Raw genomic sequence first — 20,244 nt, forward strand, 5'->3', positions numbered from 1 at the left:
TCCTGGCACATCACAGCTGAGGACAGCTACCTGCAGGGGTGGGAGGAAAACCCATGCAGTATGAAGACACTTTGCACCCAGAAAGACAGTACAAACAGATACTTTTCTCCAATTTGCATTGAACATTGTAGTACTGTCCAGCATATGGAAAATTAACAATCATTTAAAACATCTCAACTGGATGCTATAATGATTTCTTTCTAGTCAGAAGTGACTACTAGACTGGCAGCCAGTAAAACTTGTACAAAAGGTCTGCTAGGCAGCTTTATTTTCATGCACAAACCACCACATTAAGTTCACTCCCAAGTGCCTGCTCTAGAACTAACATTACAAATCCCACACTTTAATTTGCTTAAGAGCACAAGCTACTTCATCTATATCCACAGCCTGACAAATTTGGTGGACTTCTAGGATGGGGTTACAGCAGTGGTGAATAAGGGAAGGGCAAAAAATATCATCCCCCTTGTGTAAAGCATTTGATGGGGTCCTGCAACAGAGCCTTGTCCAAACTTGAAGTGACATGGATTTGATGATGGACCACTCAGTGGATAAAAATTGGCTGGATGGTCACACTCAGAGACTTGCAGTCAACAACTCAGTGTCCAAGTGGAGAGAAGTGATGAGTGACAATCCTCAGGGATCAGTATGGTGACAGCTTTGACAGCTGCATGGACAGTGGGATCAGGTGCATCCTCAGCAAGTTTGCTGACAACACCAGGCTGTGTGGTGCAGCTGACACTCTGGAGGAAGGGGATGTCATCCAGAGGGATCCTGACAGGCTTTACAGGTGGGTGTGTGAGAACCTCATGAAGTTCAACAAGGCCAAGTGCAAGGTGAGCAGCAGGGTCACAGCAATGTCAAACACAAAGACAGGGTGCAGAATGGATTGACAGCAGCCCTGGGGAAGAGGGCTTGAGAGTGCTGGTGGACAAAAAGCTGGACATGAATCAGCAGTGTGTGCCAGCAGCCCAGAAAGCCAACCACATCTTGGGCTGCATCAAAGAGCTGTGACCAGCAGGTCAAGGGAGGTGATTCCTCCCCTCTACTCTGCTCTCATGACACTCTACCTAGAGTGCTGCAGCCAGCTCTGGGGCTTCCCACACAAGACAGATGTGGATCTGGAATGAATGCAGAGAATCAGCTGACTGCACAGAGGTGCACCTCTCCTACAAACACAGACTGAGAGAAGAGAAGGCTCTGGAGATCTCTTAGAGCAACCTTCCAGTATGTAGGGGCGGCTTATGAGAAGGCTGGAGAAGGACTTTTTAACATGGCATGTAGGGATAGGATGAGGGGAATGGCCTTAAGATGAAGGAATGCACAGTTAGATTAGATATCAAGAGGAAATTCTTTACTGTGGGGGTGTTCAGGCACTGGATCAGGCTGCCCAGAGAGGTTTTTTATTTCCCATCCCTAAAGGTGTTCAAGACCAGGCTGGATGAGGCTGCAAGGAAACAGCTTCCTGCCCTTGGCAGGGGGATTGAAATTAGATGATCTTTATGGTCCTTTTCAGCCCTAACTATTCCATGATCTTTGATTCTGCAATTAAGTCCCTGTGCCAGTGCTTACCTGCATTGCTATGATTTGATTGCCTATTTTAAACTAAGGTGCACTACAGAACCTCTGCCTTAACTGTACTAAAAGTTACAACTCAAAGCAGTGTGAGTCAGACTTGTTTTGCTAGGAAGAGTTGGGCCAGAATGCTCTCCCAGCAATGTCTTTGATCTTTCTCTCAACTGCAGACCCCCTTCTGACCATTCTCTCCCTTTTCTCTCCATGAGGCTTCAGAACCTAAGCCAAGCACTGGGGAATCTGTGAGTCTATAGCATATTTGAGGGGGAAGGTCACTGCATCTCAACTCTTGGGGAACACTCTTTTTCTAAAATCTTCTTCATTCCAATTTTCCTATCAACAGCCTGTTTTCGCAGTACAGCATCTGAGAGCTGATGTTAACAGATGATTAGATGATGACCAAGATTTGACCAGTCTTGCAATGTTACTGCAGAATGCAATGCCCTCCCCCTCCACTTCTCAAAATACAGCACCAGAAGTCACACTGCAAGTACATAACAGAGCATGCAAAAGCAGTATCCACAGCTGCCAGAAAAAATGTCATTTGCATAACCAGTCATGAGGAAAGTATTTGTCAAAAAGATACATTATTTTCCTGATGCCAATCTCAAAATGCTAAACTGTAAGCTGCTTATCAGTATCAGCAGCACTGATTTGATTAAATGTATTGGAAAGGATACAGAAATGTGAATCATTCACTCAACAGGTATCCCATAACTGTATAAAAGACTTCTGAAGCAGAAGTTTGTTGCTGAAGGCATTTCTGTCATTTTGAAGACAGGTGCTGCTTGATGGTCATGTGAAAAATGCAGTGAAGTTCTTTAGTTTTATGACACACATTTAAACCCAACTTTAAAGTAGCTTCAACAATGCAGATGAAGTTTCCATATGATTCACTCCTCCATGATGAGAGCAGTTGATGAAACAGTTCCAAAAGGCATTACAGTTCTCTAGTGTAGGACTGGAGAAGGTGTTATGGCTACACTGTGTTACTCCCTTGCAGAGAAGGAGTCAAATACAACCTTAGTTTCACTTAGGAAGTGATGCTCAAAGGAACTGTCAAAGATGCCTCTGCATCAGTCAATGAAAAAGAACATCTGTCCTTTCTCAAGAAAGAAAAAGACAGCAAAGGAAAAGTCATTTTTACCTAAAAGTAAGCCAGATGATTTTCAGAATGCAAAGTCATCTTTCCTTGAATGTCATGAACACACACTGTCATTTCAGGTTTATTAAAGTTTTTTGTGAAACTGGAATGAGGTTCAAAATGTCTGATCGGAATTACAGTGATCTGCCACTGCTATTAACCAACATTTTAACACATTGTCTGCCACAAATAGGAGAAAGTAATAAAAAAAATTTCCCATTAATATAGATAACCCCCCCAAAAAAGCAAAAAAAAAAAAATCCCCACCCAAACTAATATACTCATAGCAAAATAAAATGCAAAGTCTTTGCAGATGCACATGTTTAAGTTGCCAATACCTGAAAACCTGCCAGTGAAACCATGAACAGAAAGCTGCTTTTGCACTACACAAACAAAATTCTATACTGGGGACCCAAACAACTCCTCACAGAAATGAAAGCAATTACAATTTAACACCACCTGTAAATACCACCTGTAAGTCACAGAAAGGTAACAAAAGCAATGTATGTCTTGATGCTGACATACAAAGTACCCCTTCACAACAATAAAGTTCTTAAGTTAAATGAGATGAAGTACAATTATAATCCAAATCAAAAGTGACCATAGCTGCCCAATGCCTGTCTGCTAAGCATTTAAAACAAATGGGACAGCATATACTTGTTACTTATTTTTATAATGCTCTTGGGTAACAACTTTGAGGCTGCAGATTACCTGAGAGCAAAACACTGATTGTCTGTAGCCAAGCTTTCTCCTAGGAAATGTGATTGATTTGATTTAACTTAACTCCAGGAACACATTAAGTTTTTGCAGAAGTGTGTAGGGGGAACCAAAAGACCTGCACATCCCTGACAACAATCTCATTGATTGATGACACAATTAGTGTCCCAGTCCAAGCTACAAATATATAAAGGATTTATTTAACAATGGAGTCAATCCTACTGCACCTACAACACCACATCTGATTCACAATTGTCAAGAAGCATCATGACAAAAGATTTAGGAGTGACAAGCAAGGTCATACCCTATAGCCGAGTGATGGAAAACAAGAGACTAAGTAGACCAAATGCCTGTTCTTTTTATTTCTACAGAGTGTTAAACTTTAGTACTAGACATTAAGTGGTTTTCCACAGAAGTGAATACCGCAATCCCTAATTAGAATGAAGAACCTAAGCATGGGACTCTTAAGTCCAAGCTGTTCTATGAATACCCACTTCATCTTTTTAACAAATTAGCTTTAATGAACTTCATTTCCCAGCCCCAAAGAACTGGGGGAAAAGGTATCCAAAGCCTCAAAACTGTGCGTGAGGGAAAAAAAACCCAGCCTTGCTTCACACTAGTGATGAATATTTTAAAAATTCTTCACCTATATGTCAAATATCTTTTTCTAGACTCATAATTATTTATTGTAAGATTCAAAGAAAGCTCCATAAGGCAGTGAGAATAGGTGTTATCAGATGCTGAATCTCAGTTTACACAGATTTAAAGTAACATCCATCTTTCTTTCCACCAGCTCTGAGAAACTCCAGTATTTTCCTATCAAGGATAACTTTTAAGAACCTTAGTTGACATTCTCAGGTTAACACTTTCTTTACAGAAAGCAAAGAAAAAAATATGCAGAGCACAGAAAGTCAATCAAATTGTAATCTTGTTTTATAAGTACACACATGAACACAAAGTTTCGAGCAAATATGACACAAAGATTCAAAAGATTGAAAAAAGTGATTTGGTTTAGGTGCCTTATTCTCTTGAGGACAGATCAAATGCACTTTCAGAAGTTGCTTTTACAGAAAAAGAATCTCTGTATTACAGGCCTTGTTTTGTACATCTTTTCAAAGGCTTTTTGTCTAGAATGCAGTTTGCTGGATAATTGAGCCATGTACAATACCTTCTGACCTCCCTCATGTCTGTTTGGCCTTTTCCACTGATGAAAGAAACCAAACTTTATTTTATTTATTTCCACTCTTGGAGATGTGCATTCTTAAACTGATTCATTTTCTGAAATCAATTTTCACATAAGCGTAGGTGGTATAAACTTAAGAAACCTACACAACTTTACTCTTCCCTAACTTAAGTCAGGACCTAATTTAAAAGCATGGAATCCTAGAAATAGCTTCAATTTTGAAGCTACCAGTACATTAAATACTTCAAAGAGCAAAACTGATACAGATAAATGAAAGCATCAAGCTCCCACAGGCTAAAACTTCAACATTCCTTCTGATTTTTATCTCCTCATTGACAGACAGAGTGGCCAACAAGTATTCAGCATACCTGCTCCAACCTCTTTTTCTTCTTCTTCAATGTTGTTTTTGATGCTGTCATACTCTTCATCAATTGCCTGGTTGCCACGCATTTGAGACAGAATCCTCCGTGCCCTCTGGGTCTGCCCTTTCTGAATGAGCCAGCGGGGACTTTCGGGAAGAAACAGGAAGCCAAGAAACTGTATAACTGCTGGTACAGCTGACAGGCCCAGCATGTACCTGCAAATAAACCAGGAAAAGATAAATATCTACTATTTGCTTAAAAAACACACTATGAGAAAATTCAGTTACAGCTAGTCAAACTGTATTTACAGATCAAATCTCCCACTCCTCGTATTCTTTCTCACTGTAAGGAAGAATCATATTCTGCAGGTATTTTAGAAAACATGATCTTTCCTTCATTTCCAGGAAATCTCAGGGACATGGTGACTATTCTGCCACCACTGACTCTAGTGCCACTGCTCCTGAGGACACTAAACAAGTTAGACTAAACAAAAAACCTGAAATATTACACTAGTTTGGAAACTGATAAATCCTTCAGTAACAATAATCAACAGAAAGAAAAAGCAAATGGATGGAGAAACCCAAGTACTGTTGATGACAAAGATGAGATTGAAATCCTGCTAATTGTTTCACCAACATATTAAAACAAACAAACAAAACCAGCCAGAGAACAATGTATAATTTGGTCAGTAGTACATATACACAGACACATCTGCCAGTTTTAATTTTGAAAATTTCTGACTATAAGCAGAAACACTGAAAAAAGTTCATTGCACCAGCACAGCAATTTACACAAGATCTTTCAGAGAGTCTGCTTTTAAATCTCCACACAGATGCAATGTGAGGTTTTAAATAAAAACTGCATTTTAGATGCCCAAGGGTTACTATTTACAGCATCAAGGCTATTTCTGTACTCAACAGAGAATTACCACTGGTAAAAGCACAGTTATACTTCCAATGATCAGCACACCACCAATTTTCATGGGTGGCTCTTGTCTATACACACCACATTTGTATATTTCTTCAGTAAAACAACAAAAGGATAAAAAGAATTGCAGAACAGTGTATAATTTTGTTCTGCTTTTAAATCTGACCTTTTCCCATTTACACTTCACACAGATTCTTTTCACTTTCATTAAAGACTTTCTACAGTCTGGTGTCACCTGTACATTATTGCAGTTATCACAAGTTGCACATCAGTGGATATAATCATTAAAAGACCTCCAGAAACCAGTCCCTCTGAATACTGAGGTAGCCTGTACTCATAAAAAAATTCACCCCTTGACATCAGTCAGGAGATTAAGGAGATTTGCTAATCTCTGCTCTAGCTCCTCTCTCCACACCCCAGGATGGACACCTGCTTTCACACTGACTCTGCAGCCTCTTACCTGGATCTTTTTATAAAGCATGCCTGAGATTGCTAATTGAGTAGGAAGGAGAGAATAACTATTATTGAAAACCTTATATTAGGGGCAATGAACCAAATGCATTTGTCAAGTTCAAATGCATTTTGAGTAAAAATGGAAAAATACTTTCTTAGAGGCATTTAATGAAGAAAAACATGGGCAGTACAACAGACAGAAAACTGGAGAATGGCAAAAAGAATACCCAAAGGCAATGCAAAGAGGATGGCCATCCCAGGACAATGTGCATGCAGACCAGTCTTCCCAGCCTCAGCTGAGCCCTCAAGTTCTTCTGAAAACCAGTCAAAATTTCCAAAGGTCATACAAGCAAAACTTGGTCTAGAAAGAGCTCAGTTAGCAGCTCCCTTTTTTTGGCAACACTTTAAAAATTATATAGCTCACTATTAGTTAAAAAAGAAAAGCATAAGAAAGAAAATAAATTCAAACCACAAAGTCAGTGGAAGGCTTATTAGCTGAGTAGTCTTCAGTCAATGTATCTAACAGTGTCACTAATCCACTCATGTTCTCATTCCTCATTCATTAATGCTCGCATTCATTAATTAATTAATGGCCTCATTTATTTCTACACTTTTCCTTCTCCACAAACATTTTGGTAGCAGTGTACAAAATACATAGACCATTGACGCTCACCAAATTGTACATTCAATATCTTTATTGGAATGACATTTAGAAAGCCTTTTTTGTTTCAAATGAAGAGTAAAACTCATAGAGATTAAAACCAACTGCTGTATCCTGCCAAAGTGCATGCTGAAGTATGTTTTCATGCATCTAAGTATGCAGATTCACTCCTTCGGACTCCTATTGCTTAAATTTCTGCTTCTCCAAAGCCCTTCAGTCACTTAAATGCAGCAGAGCCTCCAGAACTAAGCAGTTGGTTGCCTGCAATCATCTTAGGAGGCAAAATCAATCAAGGCTCCTGAAACCTTGATTCATACCAGTTGGACTCTATTGGATTGTTTATCACAGACAAGACAAGAAAGAAATGTACAGACAGAGCTCCCTCACTGAAGTTAGTTTCCAATCTGCAAAATTCTGATCAAAGTTGAATAAAAGGAGCAGGTCAAAAGGAAAACGTTTAGTTGAGAGGGAACATCCATTGCAAGTTCTAGAGTTGGTGTAATTTTCAGAGCAAGCCATTTTGATATAATCAATTTAGAGTAAAAGCAGGCAATTTTAGACATTTCACGCAGTGAGCCAGCTTTCAGAAATCTAATATAATTCTTTCCTATACAGATTACAAGACTTTGTGTTTGAAGCCAGATGTCTAGCAGACCTGAAAAAATCCAGCATGAAATTTAATAAGTCTGCTGTAACATTTCTCCTTCTCTGACATACTGCTGCAATACTATTAAGATGGCATTAGCAGAGTTTATAAAGCTAACCTAAGGGTCACGTAAAATATTTGTTTTCTTTGGTTTATTTTAATCTAATATCCAGCATTTCCAAGAATAAGCAGAGCCAAGAAAAACTGAAGTTCCTTATTGTTTGTTGCAGCACTCCAGTGCTTAGCCATTCAGTCAGTAAGAGATTCAATAATTGCTGTGATGTTCCTTCTTCTATGTAATGACTCAGGGGCAGATATTTGTGATTTCTCTCCATGTGTTTACTGGCCACTCCTTTCAGGTGACAGACCATCTGTACTCTTCCCTGCTCAGCCTCAGGTTGCAATAAACTAGCTGAGGACATTGCACCATCCTCAATTAACAGCTCCAGCACTGCAGCTGGAATACTTGGATACCTCATCACTGAGGTGGTAGCCTATTTCTCCATTCAATCCAGCAGAGCAGTACTTGGCACATGCATAAAACACAGCATTACTGCAAAAGTCACCCAGCACATGCCAGCAGGCTGCAGAAACTATTGCTCTTCACTACTCCACACACCGTGCTGCACAAGGACTACAAATACCAGAGAAAGCCACAAACCAGGAATAACAATGGATCACTAAGATGAGTTGCACAACTGGAGCATGTGACATAGAAGAGGCTGAGAGAACTGGGTTTCTGCAGCCCAGAAAATAGATTTTTAAGATTTTATAACATAAGCTTTTAGCTATAAATTTATGCTACAGTATCCTTCAATTCTGATAGATTACCACTGCTCAGATTAAGAATATTCAAACTTCACCTCTATCTTGCACATACAGCATATTACTTATTGGAAATTTGCCTTTTGAAAAATCAGCATGTAATTATTGTAAATGCAAAAGGCAAGCTACCTTCATAAACATCATGACAATCATTCACATTTGTGATGTATATTTATTACTCTCCCACTTCAAAGTTTAGCAAAGTCAAAAAAACTGTGCATGCTGTGAATATTAAGCTTAAGTGAAAGCAGTAGGGATCTATTTTGGCAAGATATCCAAGTTCCATTTTAGAACACAGTTTTACCACTTTCTATGTAAATTCTGTTTTACCAACAAGAATTATAATAGCTGTCAACCAAATCAGGACTACAGCAACTTGCTTTTAGCAAGGAAGGCTCACAAACCTCCATCCATCCTTGGCGAGGTAGCTGAAGATTCCATCGACAACGCTGGCGAAGAACTGCCCTCCAGTGATGAAGAGAGTGTTAATAGTGACTAATCTGCCTCTTAAGTGTGGTGGAGCCACTTCTGCGATGTACACTGGCACAGTCATAGATGCTACACCTACAGGAATAAATTCAGTTACAGTTATAAAAGCAAAAGAGATACTACATTGCTTTTTCATCATAAAATACTATTTTGGGTTTGGCTGAGACAGAGTTCGTTTTCTTCATGGTAGTTAGTACAGGGCTATGTTTTATATTTGTACTGGAAACAGTGTTAACTATTCAGGGATGTTTTCTTTATTGCTTACACAGAGTCAAGGCCTGTTCTGCCTCTCACGCCACCCCAGCAGCTCTGCTGGGGGCACACAAGTAGTTGTGAGGGGACACAGCCAGGACAGCTGACCCCAACCGATCCAAGGGATATCCCAGACTACATGGCATCGTGCTCAACATACAGAGTCAGGGGAAAAGGAGGGAAGGGGGGACATTCAGAGTTGTGGAGTCCATCTTCCCCAACAGCTGTAACACATGATGTAGCCCTGCTCTTCTGCAAATGGCTCAACACCTTCTTGCTCATGGGAAGTGGTGAATGAGTTCCTTGCTTTGCTCATGTGCGTGGCTTTTGCTATACCTACTCAACTGTCTTTATTCCAACCCATGAGTTTTCTCACTTTTACTCTTCCAATACTCTCCCTCACTCACCCTTCCAGCAGGGAGTGAGCAAGCAGCTACACAGGGCTGAGCTGCTGACCAAGGCTGCCATGACAAGCAGCAACCCAAACTGAGCTGGCTGTGGTGCCCAGTAACTCCCCAGAAAACACCTCCTCTCCTGCCCTGAGTGACCACCCCAACAGATGGAGCCCAAAGTCATGGACTAAAGGAACTCAGTGGACACTTTACAGATATTCCATAGGGGTAGTCCATAGACCATGGGAATGATATCTGTGTATTATATCAAACAATGGGCAGGGGGTTCATGGGTTAATAAGAATGTGCTGCATCTGTGGGGGGATAGAATGTAAGAAAATAAAGACAGTGCAGAAGGTAATCTTATCCCTGAGGAGTTGCAGCTGTACTAATTACCAGAGAGTAGGAACAGGCTGCCCTTAACAGGCCACAGCTGTGTCCAATGAAGATGAGTGCTATGAAAGAGTGGGTTAGCTGGGTGAGGAGAGAGTTGGAGTTTGTTGGCTGTGCTGTGAAGAAGAAAGAGTCAGTGCTGTGAGGAGCTGTCCACGAGAAATCACTGAGAAGGTATGGGAACTTTTGCAACAAGATGACAACAGCATCGAGATGGAATAAGGGGTGGAGAATGTGCTGGTTTCAGCTGGAGTAGAGTTACTATTCTTCATAGCAGCCAGGGCTATATTTTGGATTTAAACTTAGGACTTTGTGCTTATAAAATTAACTCTATCAAGGTGAAATCAGCACAAACTTAAATAGAATAAGCTGGACAAATTTGATTTCTGATTTTCAAAGGATGAAAACAATGAAGATGTAAGTAATGAACTCTAGAAGCATTCAAAAAGCAAATGCTTGCTAGCAGCTGTATTGGAATTTCACAGTTTGATGGAATAATACAAAGAATAAATTTTGTCAATTCACTTTGAATGTACACTGAAGTGAAATAAAAGGATAGATATAACTATAGTTTCCAAAGAAAGAGATGCTATAATCCAAGTAAGCACATGTAAGTCAAAGTGACTAACTGACGACATCAGCTGTTCACAAAACTTTGTTTAAAAAGAATTTAAGCATGGTTTCTATAGCCAGAAACAAAAACAAGGCTAAGTGTTATTGTTGTTATTATTATTGTGTAATTTCATTACTGTTATAGAACAAATTGTTTCCTGACTTAGTTTAAAAATACTGTGTGCTATTTCAAGTGCAGGTTGGCTGGGCCCTGAGCAACCTGATCTAGAGAGTGGCCTCCCTGCCCATGCAGAGGGATTGGAACTGGATGATCATTAAGGTTCCTTCCAACCCAAGCCATTCTATGATTCAATGCAAAAAACTCTATCACCATAAGGAAACAAGGACTAACACTAAACTAGAGCTGCTTTTCATTCTGTCTTAACACTGGCAGTATTTCCTACTAACTGGGCAATGAGTCATTTGTGCAAAAGACAGAAATGTCCACAAGAAACACACACAAACTGTAAAAACAGAGTTCAACAGGGTATGAAGAGCACACCTGGGTGCAGCACATGCTTTGGTGGTCAAAATCCCTATTTCCTTACAAGAACCAACACTGACAAGCAGCAATGATTTCTTTTGTACTTAAAACTAGAAGTACATTGGCAGCAGTCCCCCAAAACCATATTTTGACTGAAGTCAGCTGAGATACAACCTGAGCACAGTGAGCACAGCCAAGCACCTTCAGACACAACACATCTTCCAGCCTGGGGCAGCTCCACCAGCTCCATACAGACAGCCCCACAGAAGCACAGGCCAGTGCCACAGCCCCAGCAGGAAATGGGGTCACCTAAAAGCAAGCACATGGCTCTTGAAGCACAGCTATGGTTCCTGGCTTGTGTCACAGCAGAAGGGATTCAGCATGGGATGGCAGAGGCTTTGGCTAGCCTGGCTGACTCGCCAAACTAAGAGCACAAAATCATCTTTTGCAACAAGGTTAGCCTGACAGGACTGCTGGGAGCCTCCAAAAGCTTGAGCGAGGAATACAGATCATTCAATAATAAAATGGCATGAGAAGATCCTTTGTTGTGATAGGTAAATACTCCCAGCAGCCTCTCAGCATGATAACCCAGTTCCCAGCAGGGCCTCCCAGGACATGCCAACACTTCCTTCTCTTATCAACTGAGCAACCGGCATAGAATAAAAAACCCAAATGAAAATGTCAGGGGAAAAAAAAGCATTAAAAATTTATTCAACCAATTTACCAATTTTCAAAGGCAACAAGAATGCATCATGGAAAGAAGCATTCAAATAGTCCTTTGTGTATTTGACAGAGAACTGAATTTTCAAGCCCAGCTCACCATTAGGGATGCTTCTCTTCCATATTTCATGTCAGTATTTGAAATAATGATGATTAAAGTGATGGAGACTGCACACATATAACAGCAAATCCTTTTTGGGAAAGCACAGGTGTGTGGCCACTTGCTGCAAACAAAAGCCACTGAGGACCCATCCAAGGCAGCAGCTGCCACTGGAGCAGAGGGGCAGAGCCCTACAGCTGTGGCAGCCCTGGCCTGGTGAGGCTGGACCTTCCTGCTCCCCAGCCATCCCCTTGCCTTGGGCATCTCACCCAATGCCCAGGCTTGTTCCCTCACTGTGGTGTGGCCATCTTCCCATAGGATCCTTGGGACCGTATGTTTGTTGTCATCTTATTGCTAAAGTCCCATTACCTTCTTGGTGATTTCTCACGTGCATCTCCTCACAGCACTGACTCCTTCACAGCTCAGCCAACAGCCTCCAACTCTCTTCACAGCACAACCAACAGGCTCCAACTCGCTCTTCACCCAGCTGACCCACTCTTTTGTAGCACTCATCTTGTTATTGGACACAGCTGCGGCCTGTTAAGGGCAGGCCTGTTCCTAATCTTTGGTGATTGGTACAGCTGCAACTCCTCAGGTGTGAGACTGCCTTCTGCACTGTCTGTATTTTCTTACACTCTACCCCCCCACATACGTTAACAAGTATATTTGACACCCATATTCATGCAGTGAAGTTAATTTGAGAAGATGGCAACATCTCTATGTGGCTTTTACTAGAAAGGAGTTAGAAAGATATGCACAACCAAAACCAATCCAGGCTTTGTAAAAAAGCTACCTTTTATCCCCTTTCAACTCTTAATGAAGACTGATTCTACCAGGACCTGCAGAGGAATCTTGTTCAAAGCATGACAGCCAAAACTGCCTCTCAGACATCCACAAAGCAGAGCCACACTACTTTCCAGACCAGCAGCTCTCACTGATGTTGTGAGCACACCACCAGCCCTGAGACACTGTCAGAACCCTGGCAGCCACAGCTACAGCACTTGCCTCTCTTACAGATGAAAGTAAAACGTGTTACATAACACAGGGATGGTATTTCCATGGGATGGATGGAAAGTTAACATGTATTTGTAAAAAGTCTTGAACAAGAGGCATCATGACAACGGATTTATTGTTTCTGCTGCATTCTTCTCACAAGTTAATGACTACAGGAAAAAAACCAAGAAATGGAAGCTTGCACACCCCTGTGATACAAGTCCTGTCACAAGCTAGCCAGTGATATCAGCTATTCAGCTGGCACTAATACAATAGCTGCAATTATTTATTATCAAACCTGCAATAAATAGCAGAAGATCTAAGGGCATTAGCTCAAAATCACACAGATTTGCTAGAAACCTTTGAAGATCACCTAGTCTAACTGCTGTTCAAGCAGGGGCAGCTAGAGCAGGCTGCCCAGAACCATGCCTAGTTAGGTCTTGACCATCTCAACATGAACCTCCAACCAAAATGACTCTGTAATTCTGCAGCTTCCATGCCAGCTTCCTTGCCCTGAGAAATGTGTTCACAACATTGCTGTCCAAAACAGCCTTTGTGGATCTCTATTTATATCTTACTTCCTCTACCGTGTGTCCCAAAACCTACAGGTTCAAAACATTCAAGCAAAAATCTCAATTCAGAAGACACATTTGTTACATATTTTCAATTATCAATCCAATATCCAAACATATGCTTTGCTACTCTGAGTCTGAGAGAGTACAGCAGGAGGTTTCAGGGAACAGGAGGAGGCAATTAGGAAAGCCTTCCCAGTTTATCTGACTGTCATGCAGCAAGCACTCATACACAAAAGCAAAGTTCTTCTTGAAAAATCACAAGGAGTGAAAAAATGGCTATTCTAAAACTGATGAAAATAAGAGAAAAAAAATCATTTGACTTTAAAGAAATAATATGTTAGATTCTCAAGTGTTAATTGCATTACTCATTTCCTTTTAGTTGCCTTAGAATGCATCTATGCTCTCCAGACTTCCCTCTGATTTCCATTTAAGACACACTAGAACACAGGAGAATAAGTTCTTCTGAAAAGGCATAGTCAGAAGCAGTGTATTAAGTATTAGTCAAGTATAAAAATCTCTAAAATACATAACCAGTATTTGTTATGTAATTATTTTAATAGCTACATATAGCCAGATATTAAAGAAATTTGAAAACAAAGAACAGCTTTCTTAGCAAAACAAATATAGCTGCAATGGAATCTTTCCTTAATCCTTCATATGAGAATGCTTTCATTTACACTTGGATGACATTTTCTAATATGCTCTCACTGTTAAATTGCTCACACCAAATAAAAGATTCTTGCTGCAGGCAAGTATATTACTACCTAACTAGTAGAGCTGATAAGTGACAAGACATGAGAAATAGAAAACGAAAATAATTAGCTGGAAATCTGTCAGAGAAGCCTGAAGCTCTACATTGTGCACCACAGCTATGAAATACGAAAAAAGAGAGCTGAGAAGTCCAGTCTTTATCCACTTGAGTAACCAAGGCATGAACTTTCTGACCTCATTAAAGGATTAAGCTTAGGAAAAACATAACAGAAGGTTCCTTAAATTTCGACCAGAAGATGCATCTAATTATTCTACTGGAAACATCAGATGACACAATGGGCTGAAATGATCATATTAAATGTTTTTCCACCCCTAAAATCACTTAGGAGACTAATTACTAGGGCTCCTACTATAATCTGCAGACTTACCAGTAGAAAGCAGACACAAGTCCTTACACAGCTCAATTTTAAGGCAGTTTTAAGACCAGAGGTGTGAAAAGACATCTTAGAGGCACCTTATCATCCAGAAAGGTATTTCCAGTATGAACATGTAAGCATCATAAAGAATTCATTTAAAAGTTCAGAAACTAAGTAAACAAATCTACTGACAAGAGAAATAAAAAGGTCAATGAAGGTGAGTTCCTATGACAATTAGAATTATATTTTAAGAAATGAGATTACAGTAGAAAACACAAGGACTAAATATGGAATCCAAGTTATTGTTTGTAAAATGCATTTGAGCATTAATACTAAGGAAATTGAATCATTTTAAAGACTTCTTTGTGCAAGATCAGACAGATACAAATGTACCCTGTCCAGATCAGGACTTCCACCACGCTCCTGTCATGTCTCTTGCCAACAGGAGGGAAGGTGCCTCACAAGAACAGATGAGCAACAAAAGCTGGAGACAGGATACTGAATGAGATGCACTTTCACTGCTAGCACAATAAAAGAGCTCTAAGGTAGCAGAAACGTGTCAGTCTTTTCACTGGCATCAGCCAATAACCAGTGTCAAAAACACAAGGAAGGGTTCCTGACAAACTTCTGTTGTTACTGCAACTCAATTAGTCTTTCATGCTTAGTAATAAAGAGGACTGATGTTAACTAGAAGTGCTAAGGAGGCACAGGCACAGGCAGGAGCTGATGTCTCTTTGTAGCATGGTTCTGTCCCTCCTGTCTAGTTTGTGCTGACCCTTTGCATGAAAGCCAAGCAAACCAGGGAATACAACCAGCTAGAACAATATCCACCGGCCTCTCAAGGGGTTTGTGCCACTTATCTCCTTCAAACAGTTCACAATGACACCAGATGACTGTACCAGCCCCCAGGCAGGACTAGTTATGACAATGGAGTAACCTGAACCACCATGGGACTCCAGACTGTCCAGGTGGAAACTAAAACTAAAATGTGAAATAACCATAAAAAAAGTGCAAAGAAATCTCTGATCCTATTTCAGACTACAGCAACTCAGCAATTAATCTCGATTAAAAACAAAGAACATACGCAGCTTATTACAAAAAATTGTGTTGTTAAGAGCTCCAAATGAACAGGCATAAACTAAAATGTTTCCATTCAGAACATCCTTCACTAACATATAAAGCTACACTGAAGTAGTTAACCAAGGTAAAATATTTCACATACCTTGAAAGAGCAAATTTTCATTCAAATGTTCAACTTTAATGCTGCCAATTTTAAAATTCACTTAATTAAGAAGCATCCCATAATGGTTTGTGTTAATGGTAAGGATTCCAAGCAGCAAGTGATTCCACAGATAGGGGATTTATGGGGGCAACCTGATGAAGAAGCAAATTTATGGCAAAGAGAATTAGGAATTAAATATTAGCAGAGGCTGCTATGTTACAAGAAAATTTGAATACAAAGTCAAGGTGAGCTTTCAGTGGGGGTGCAATGGGAGTATAAATAACAGTAAACTCCTAAGGTGACAAGGGGAAACTTGCAGTCTACAGCTGAGTTAATGTTTTCTCACAGCAACTTTGCAGGAAATCTGGTAAACATCCTACATCTTGGATACTGGACATGCAATCTGAATTTAGTGCCTTGGAACTATGATTGACCCCAGAAGCATGTCACATTATATAGGCAAAAAGACTTTCATCAAGTGTTTTCTTTCAGTTGTGTTCCCACAAAATTATACTTTAAGGTTTTTGCTTTACTCTGACAAAATCAGAGTTCTTGCCAAGTGATAATTTTAGAACATTGTTCACATCTGAGTAGCAGAACTCAGGAGGACAGGGGCAACATGCTGGTTAACTTCCTGAGAGAATTGAAAAGTTCTACAATAACTGTATAATCTTTACCATCAAAGAAAAATCTATTTAAATAGTTTGTGGAGAAAATAAATCCATTGCTGATGTAAGGGATACATTTTAACTGCAAAGGATACTTATTTTAAAAGACAGTTTTCACAAACACACATACAGGAGCTGTCAACAATCACCACCTCCTATTCTACAGACAGCTCCACAACATATTACAATTATATTGCTCAACCTAATCGAAATTAAGCCTTTTTATAGTCTCATAGAGTCCTTTTGTGCTGTTACAGTTAACACTTCAGCTTTCAGTAATGACAGTCAACCTGAGGGGATAACAGAGTGCCTTATTAAACATGCTAATAGGAAATACTTGAGAAAGCAGTGCATTTGAATGCTGTTCTAGTACACCAACCATCTCCCTAGCAGATAAAGTTAAAATATTCATTGCACAGCTTGTACTTGAGGGTGAATATCAGTGAAAGCTCAAGTCCTCTCCAATACCTTGGCTTCCCACCCACTGCACATATCCAGTAGAGGCATTATCAGCAGTTTATAACTGGTTACTGAAAGTTATTTCAAGGATGACTGGAAGCACACTTCCCCATTTAGTATCTCCCCTATGTCAGATTAGTAGAAGTCAATTTCTTAGCTGTGGCACAACTGTACTCGGCTACAGGAGAGCACTGAAATGCACAAGGGCAGAGGGACAAACAGCAGCACCAAAACCACAAGAGAACATAGATCACAGTAATGGACAGACTGAGGTGCATCTCTTCTAGAATGGGGGTTCAACATCAGAAACCTTCATTCAAGTCTGGTATTTTAACACTAATTCACTGAATTGTAGAGAGCTGGCTCATCATAACTAAAAAGCCTGTACTGTTGAATACCTAATAGACAAAGTAATTACAGACCTTTTCATCCCAACTAGCCACCAGCCCAAATCCGTGTGAGCAACATTGTAATTATAACCAAAACCCAATGTTGCTATGTGGCATCCAACTGTGAAGGAGTCAAGGACCAGAGCAATCTGAAGAAATGCAAATAAAGCTCCTCACTAGTTGATATTGTCTTAGATTTACAGCACAATTATATCTTAATGAGCCTGAATAAATAATTCTTTCTGATGACTACAAGAAGGCTTTTTTTACTGTTTTGTGCTATCAGCATAGGTCAAAACCACAAAATCCTTCTTCACTCCAGAAAACCTCAAATTGTGTCCGGTAGAAACAACCACAACTGTCATAGAGTAAATGCAATGCCCCAAGATGAGAGCATTAGCTTTTCACAAGGGTAATTTCAAGTTTCAAGCTCTCCCTTGTTCAAAAGATACAGAAGTAAATCCAGCTCATAACAAAATTATCATGCCAACACAGAATACAATTCCTCCATAATTAAAGTGTTAAGGCCTTTTTCTGGCATCTCTAGGACAGCACCTCAGAAGAACAGCCTCGGGTAATCACACATAGAAAAGAGACATGAATATTCAACAAAGCATAATCAAGGAGGGACTATTTATCACAGATCTGGTTTTTCTACATTGAAATTCTTAAAGTCAAGGAATATTTTAATAATTTTCTGGTTATGAAATGGAAACAACTGAGCCTTGACACTTCAGGGAAGACAGACAAGAACCACCTACAGGCTACAGTGTGAAAGTGAAAGTTTATTAAAATAAAGCTTAGTTTACTCAGTTTATTAAAAGAAAACAGTTTAGGAGTTACAAAAATAATGTAGTAACCTTTAATAACAAACAAGCAGTAATTTAAAAAATACTGAGGCTATTCTATGATCCAAATGTTAGAACCACTTCATCTGTGGGGTCCTATTCAACGCAACACTACTAGCACTACCTGTGGAACAGCTCATTTTGGGAAGAAACTATCCCTAAACAAATAGCTTTTTCTATTCAAAATTATGTTGAGATTATTCAAGTCTATAATAATTTTAAAAAACCCAAAACAAACATGTTAAGAGGAAATTTATCTTGAGTGACAAAATCAGAGAGTGGGATTTAATTAACCCAATTAACTTTAATTATTTAAGAGGCAAAGTAATCAAGATAATTATCCAGAAAATGTGAAGCAAAGTTCTTTGCAACTGTCCAAGCCTATGACCACACCTAGCACTACAGATGTCAGTTTACACTTCTCAGCAACCTGGAATTAGTTACCTGTGTTCACTTATTTTATGGCTACCATCTGTTCCTATTAATCCAAGATGGGAAAATCCCAGCCAGACCCCACCCAGCTGCCTGAGTTTTCCTGAGTATCCCACTGAGAATGCCATACTGGGAATCTGTGCCTGTAGCTCATATCTGTGGGATTCCATTTCAGAAAGACACAAGAAATCATGAAGAAATGCATTTTTGAATCATTATAGCAACAGTAGAATAACAATCAACCCTAGAAGTGAGTAAAAGCTATCAAAAGCATCTAGGAACAAGTTCTAATTTGTTCTGTTTCAGAATTAATTTTGATCAAGAACTATTTGCAAAAAAACTGTAACTGCATTTTAAGATGCAGACTTTCATCGTGAAAGAGCAAAGCAGCCTAGATGTTTGTACCACTCAACACTTATTATTACCACATGGCAAAAACTTCTCACTTGAGAAAATAAGAGCATTTTTTTTTAATTTTCCCTTGAAAATTATGAATACAACATAGTAGTTTCTTTATGACAGCTTGTATAAACACCTAAGTCAAGCACTACTTGATCTACCTCAAGAGTGGTTTCAGTTTAAATAAATACTAATTGAGATAAGCAGTGCTTTTCTGCAGACATTCTCTAGCCCCAGCAGACTGCTCTGCTTGTGCTGCTCACACCCAGCAAGAACCAGCAGGTGAAGGTGCTCAGGTCCTGAGGCAGCCCCAGGCACAGACAAGGAATTGTTTCCCCATCCAGTGGCTGCTCCCCATCCAGCAAGGCTCATCTGGATGAGCAGCCCCATCCCAGCTCCCCACTGGAGGCCTTGGATCTGGTGGCTGGCACAGAACTGTGCTGAGGCACAGATCACCATAAGCACTAACTGAGAGGCTGGGGGTGCCAATCTGGCTCTTTCTGCTGACTCAGCCACACAAACTGCAATTTCCAGCAGGGAAATGGGGTTTTATAGTGACCCATAAAGATTCATCAGGGCTCATCTGCATAGCCCATATAGGCCAGAAAGTCAGAATTATAAACACAATATTTACATAGTTGAAAAAAACCAATCTGACATCAAAAACCTCAGAAAAATGGTTGAATGCTTCAAGGATCAGCACATATTTTCTGTGCAAAGAAATTTTATTTTCAGAGGACAAGGATAATGGTTTGAAAGCTATACAGAAAACAAATGTTTCCTTGTAACTTTACACTTTTGCTTATAAACCATTTTTCCCTTATTCTACTACAGTGATGTTTTACCCAACTTACAAGAATTCTAAGGGAAGTGACAAATACATAAACATGAACAAGCTTTGGAAGCTGAACTCAGCCAAAAGCATGCCTTCAGGTTATACCTGAAAGTTATAGTTACACTCTTCAGCTAAGATCTAAATTGTTTTTAACAGTGCCTCTTTCTACAAGTGAAACTGGTTAACTTCTCTGTAACTTGCTTTAGGTTTCACTGGGTTTGAAGTCTAGCAACTGTCTCTAAACATGAAGCTTCAGATGAAGATTAGCAGAAGAACCCATTTTCTTATCAATAACTTGCAATTAATTAAAAGAAAAATAAAAATTAGAAAGACTAATCTCATTGCAAACTTAGTGTTTTAGAGAA

At 39.7% G+C, this 20,244-nt stretch overlaps 1 protein-coding gene across 1 annotated transcript in view; it reads right to left on the reverse strand.

Moving 5' to 3' along the window:
- The window catches only part of SLC2A13 (solute carrier family 2 member 13), a 146,802-nt gene that overhangs the window by 110,092 nt on the left and 16,466 nt on the right, over positions 1-20,244 (reverse strand). The window contains exons 2-3 of the mRNA XM_005481893.4: positions 8,895-9,054; positions 4,985-5,193 (exon numbers count right to left, since the gene is read on the reverse strand). Coding sequence (XP_005481950.2) covers positions 4,985-5,193; positions 8,895-9,054 — 369 coding nt within the window. The remainder of the gene's footprint in view (positions 1-4,984; positions 5,194-8,894; positions 9,055-20,244) is intronic.

This window comes from Zonotrichia albicollis, chromosome 4, assembly GCF_047830755.1.
Source record: "Zonotrichia albicollis isolate bZonAlb1 chromosome 4, bZonAlb1.hap1, whole genome shotgun sequence".
Lineage (NCBI taxonomy): Eukaryota > Metazoa > Chordata > Aves > Passeriformes > Passerellidae > Zonotrichia > Zonotrichia albicollis.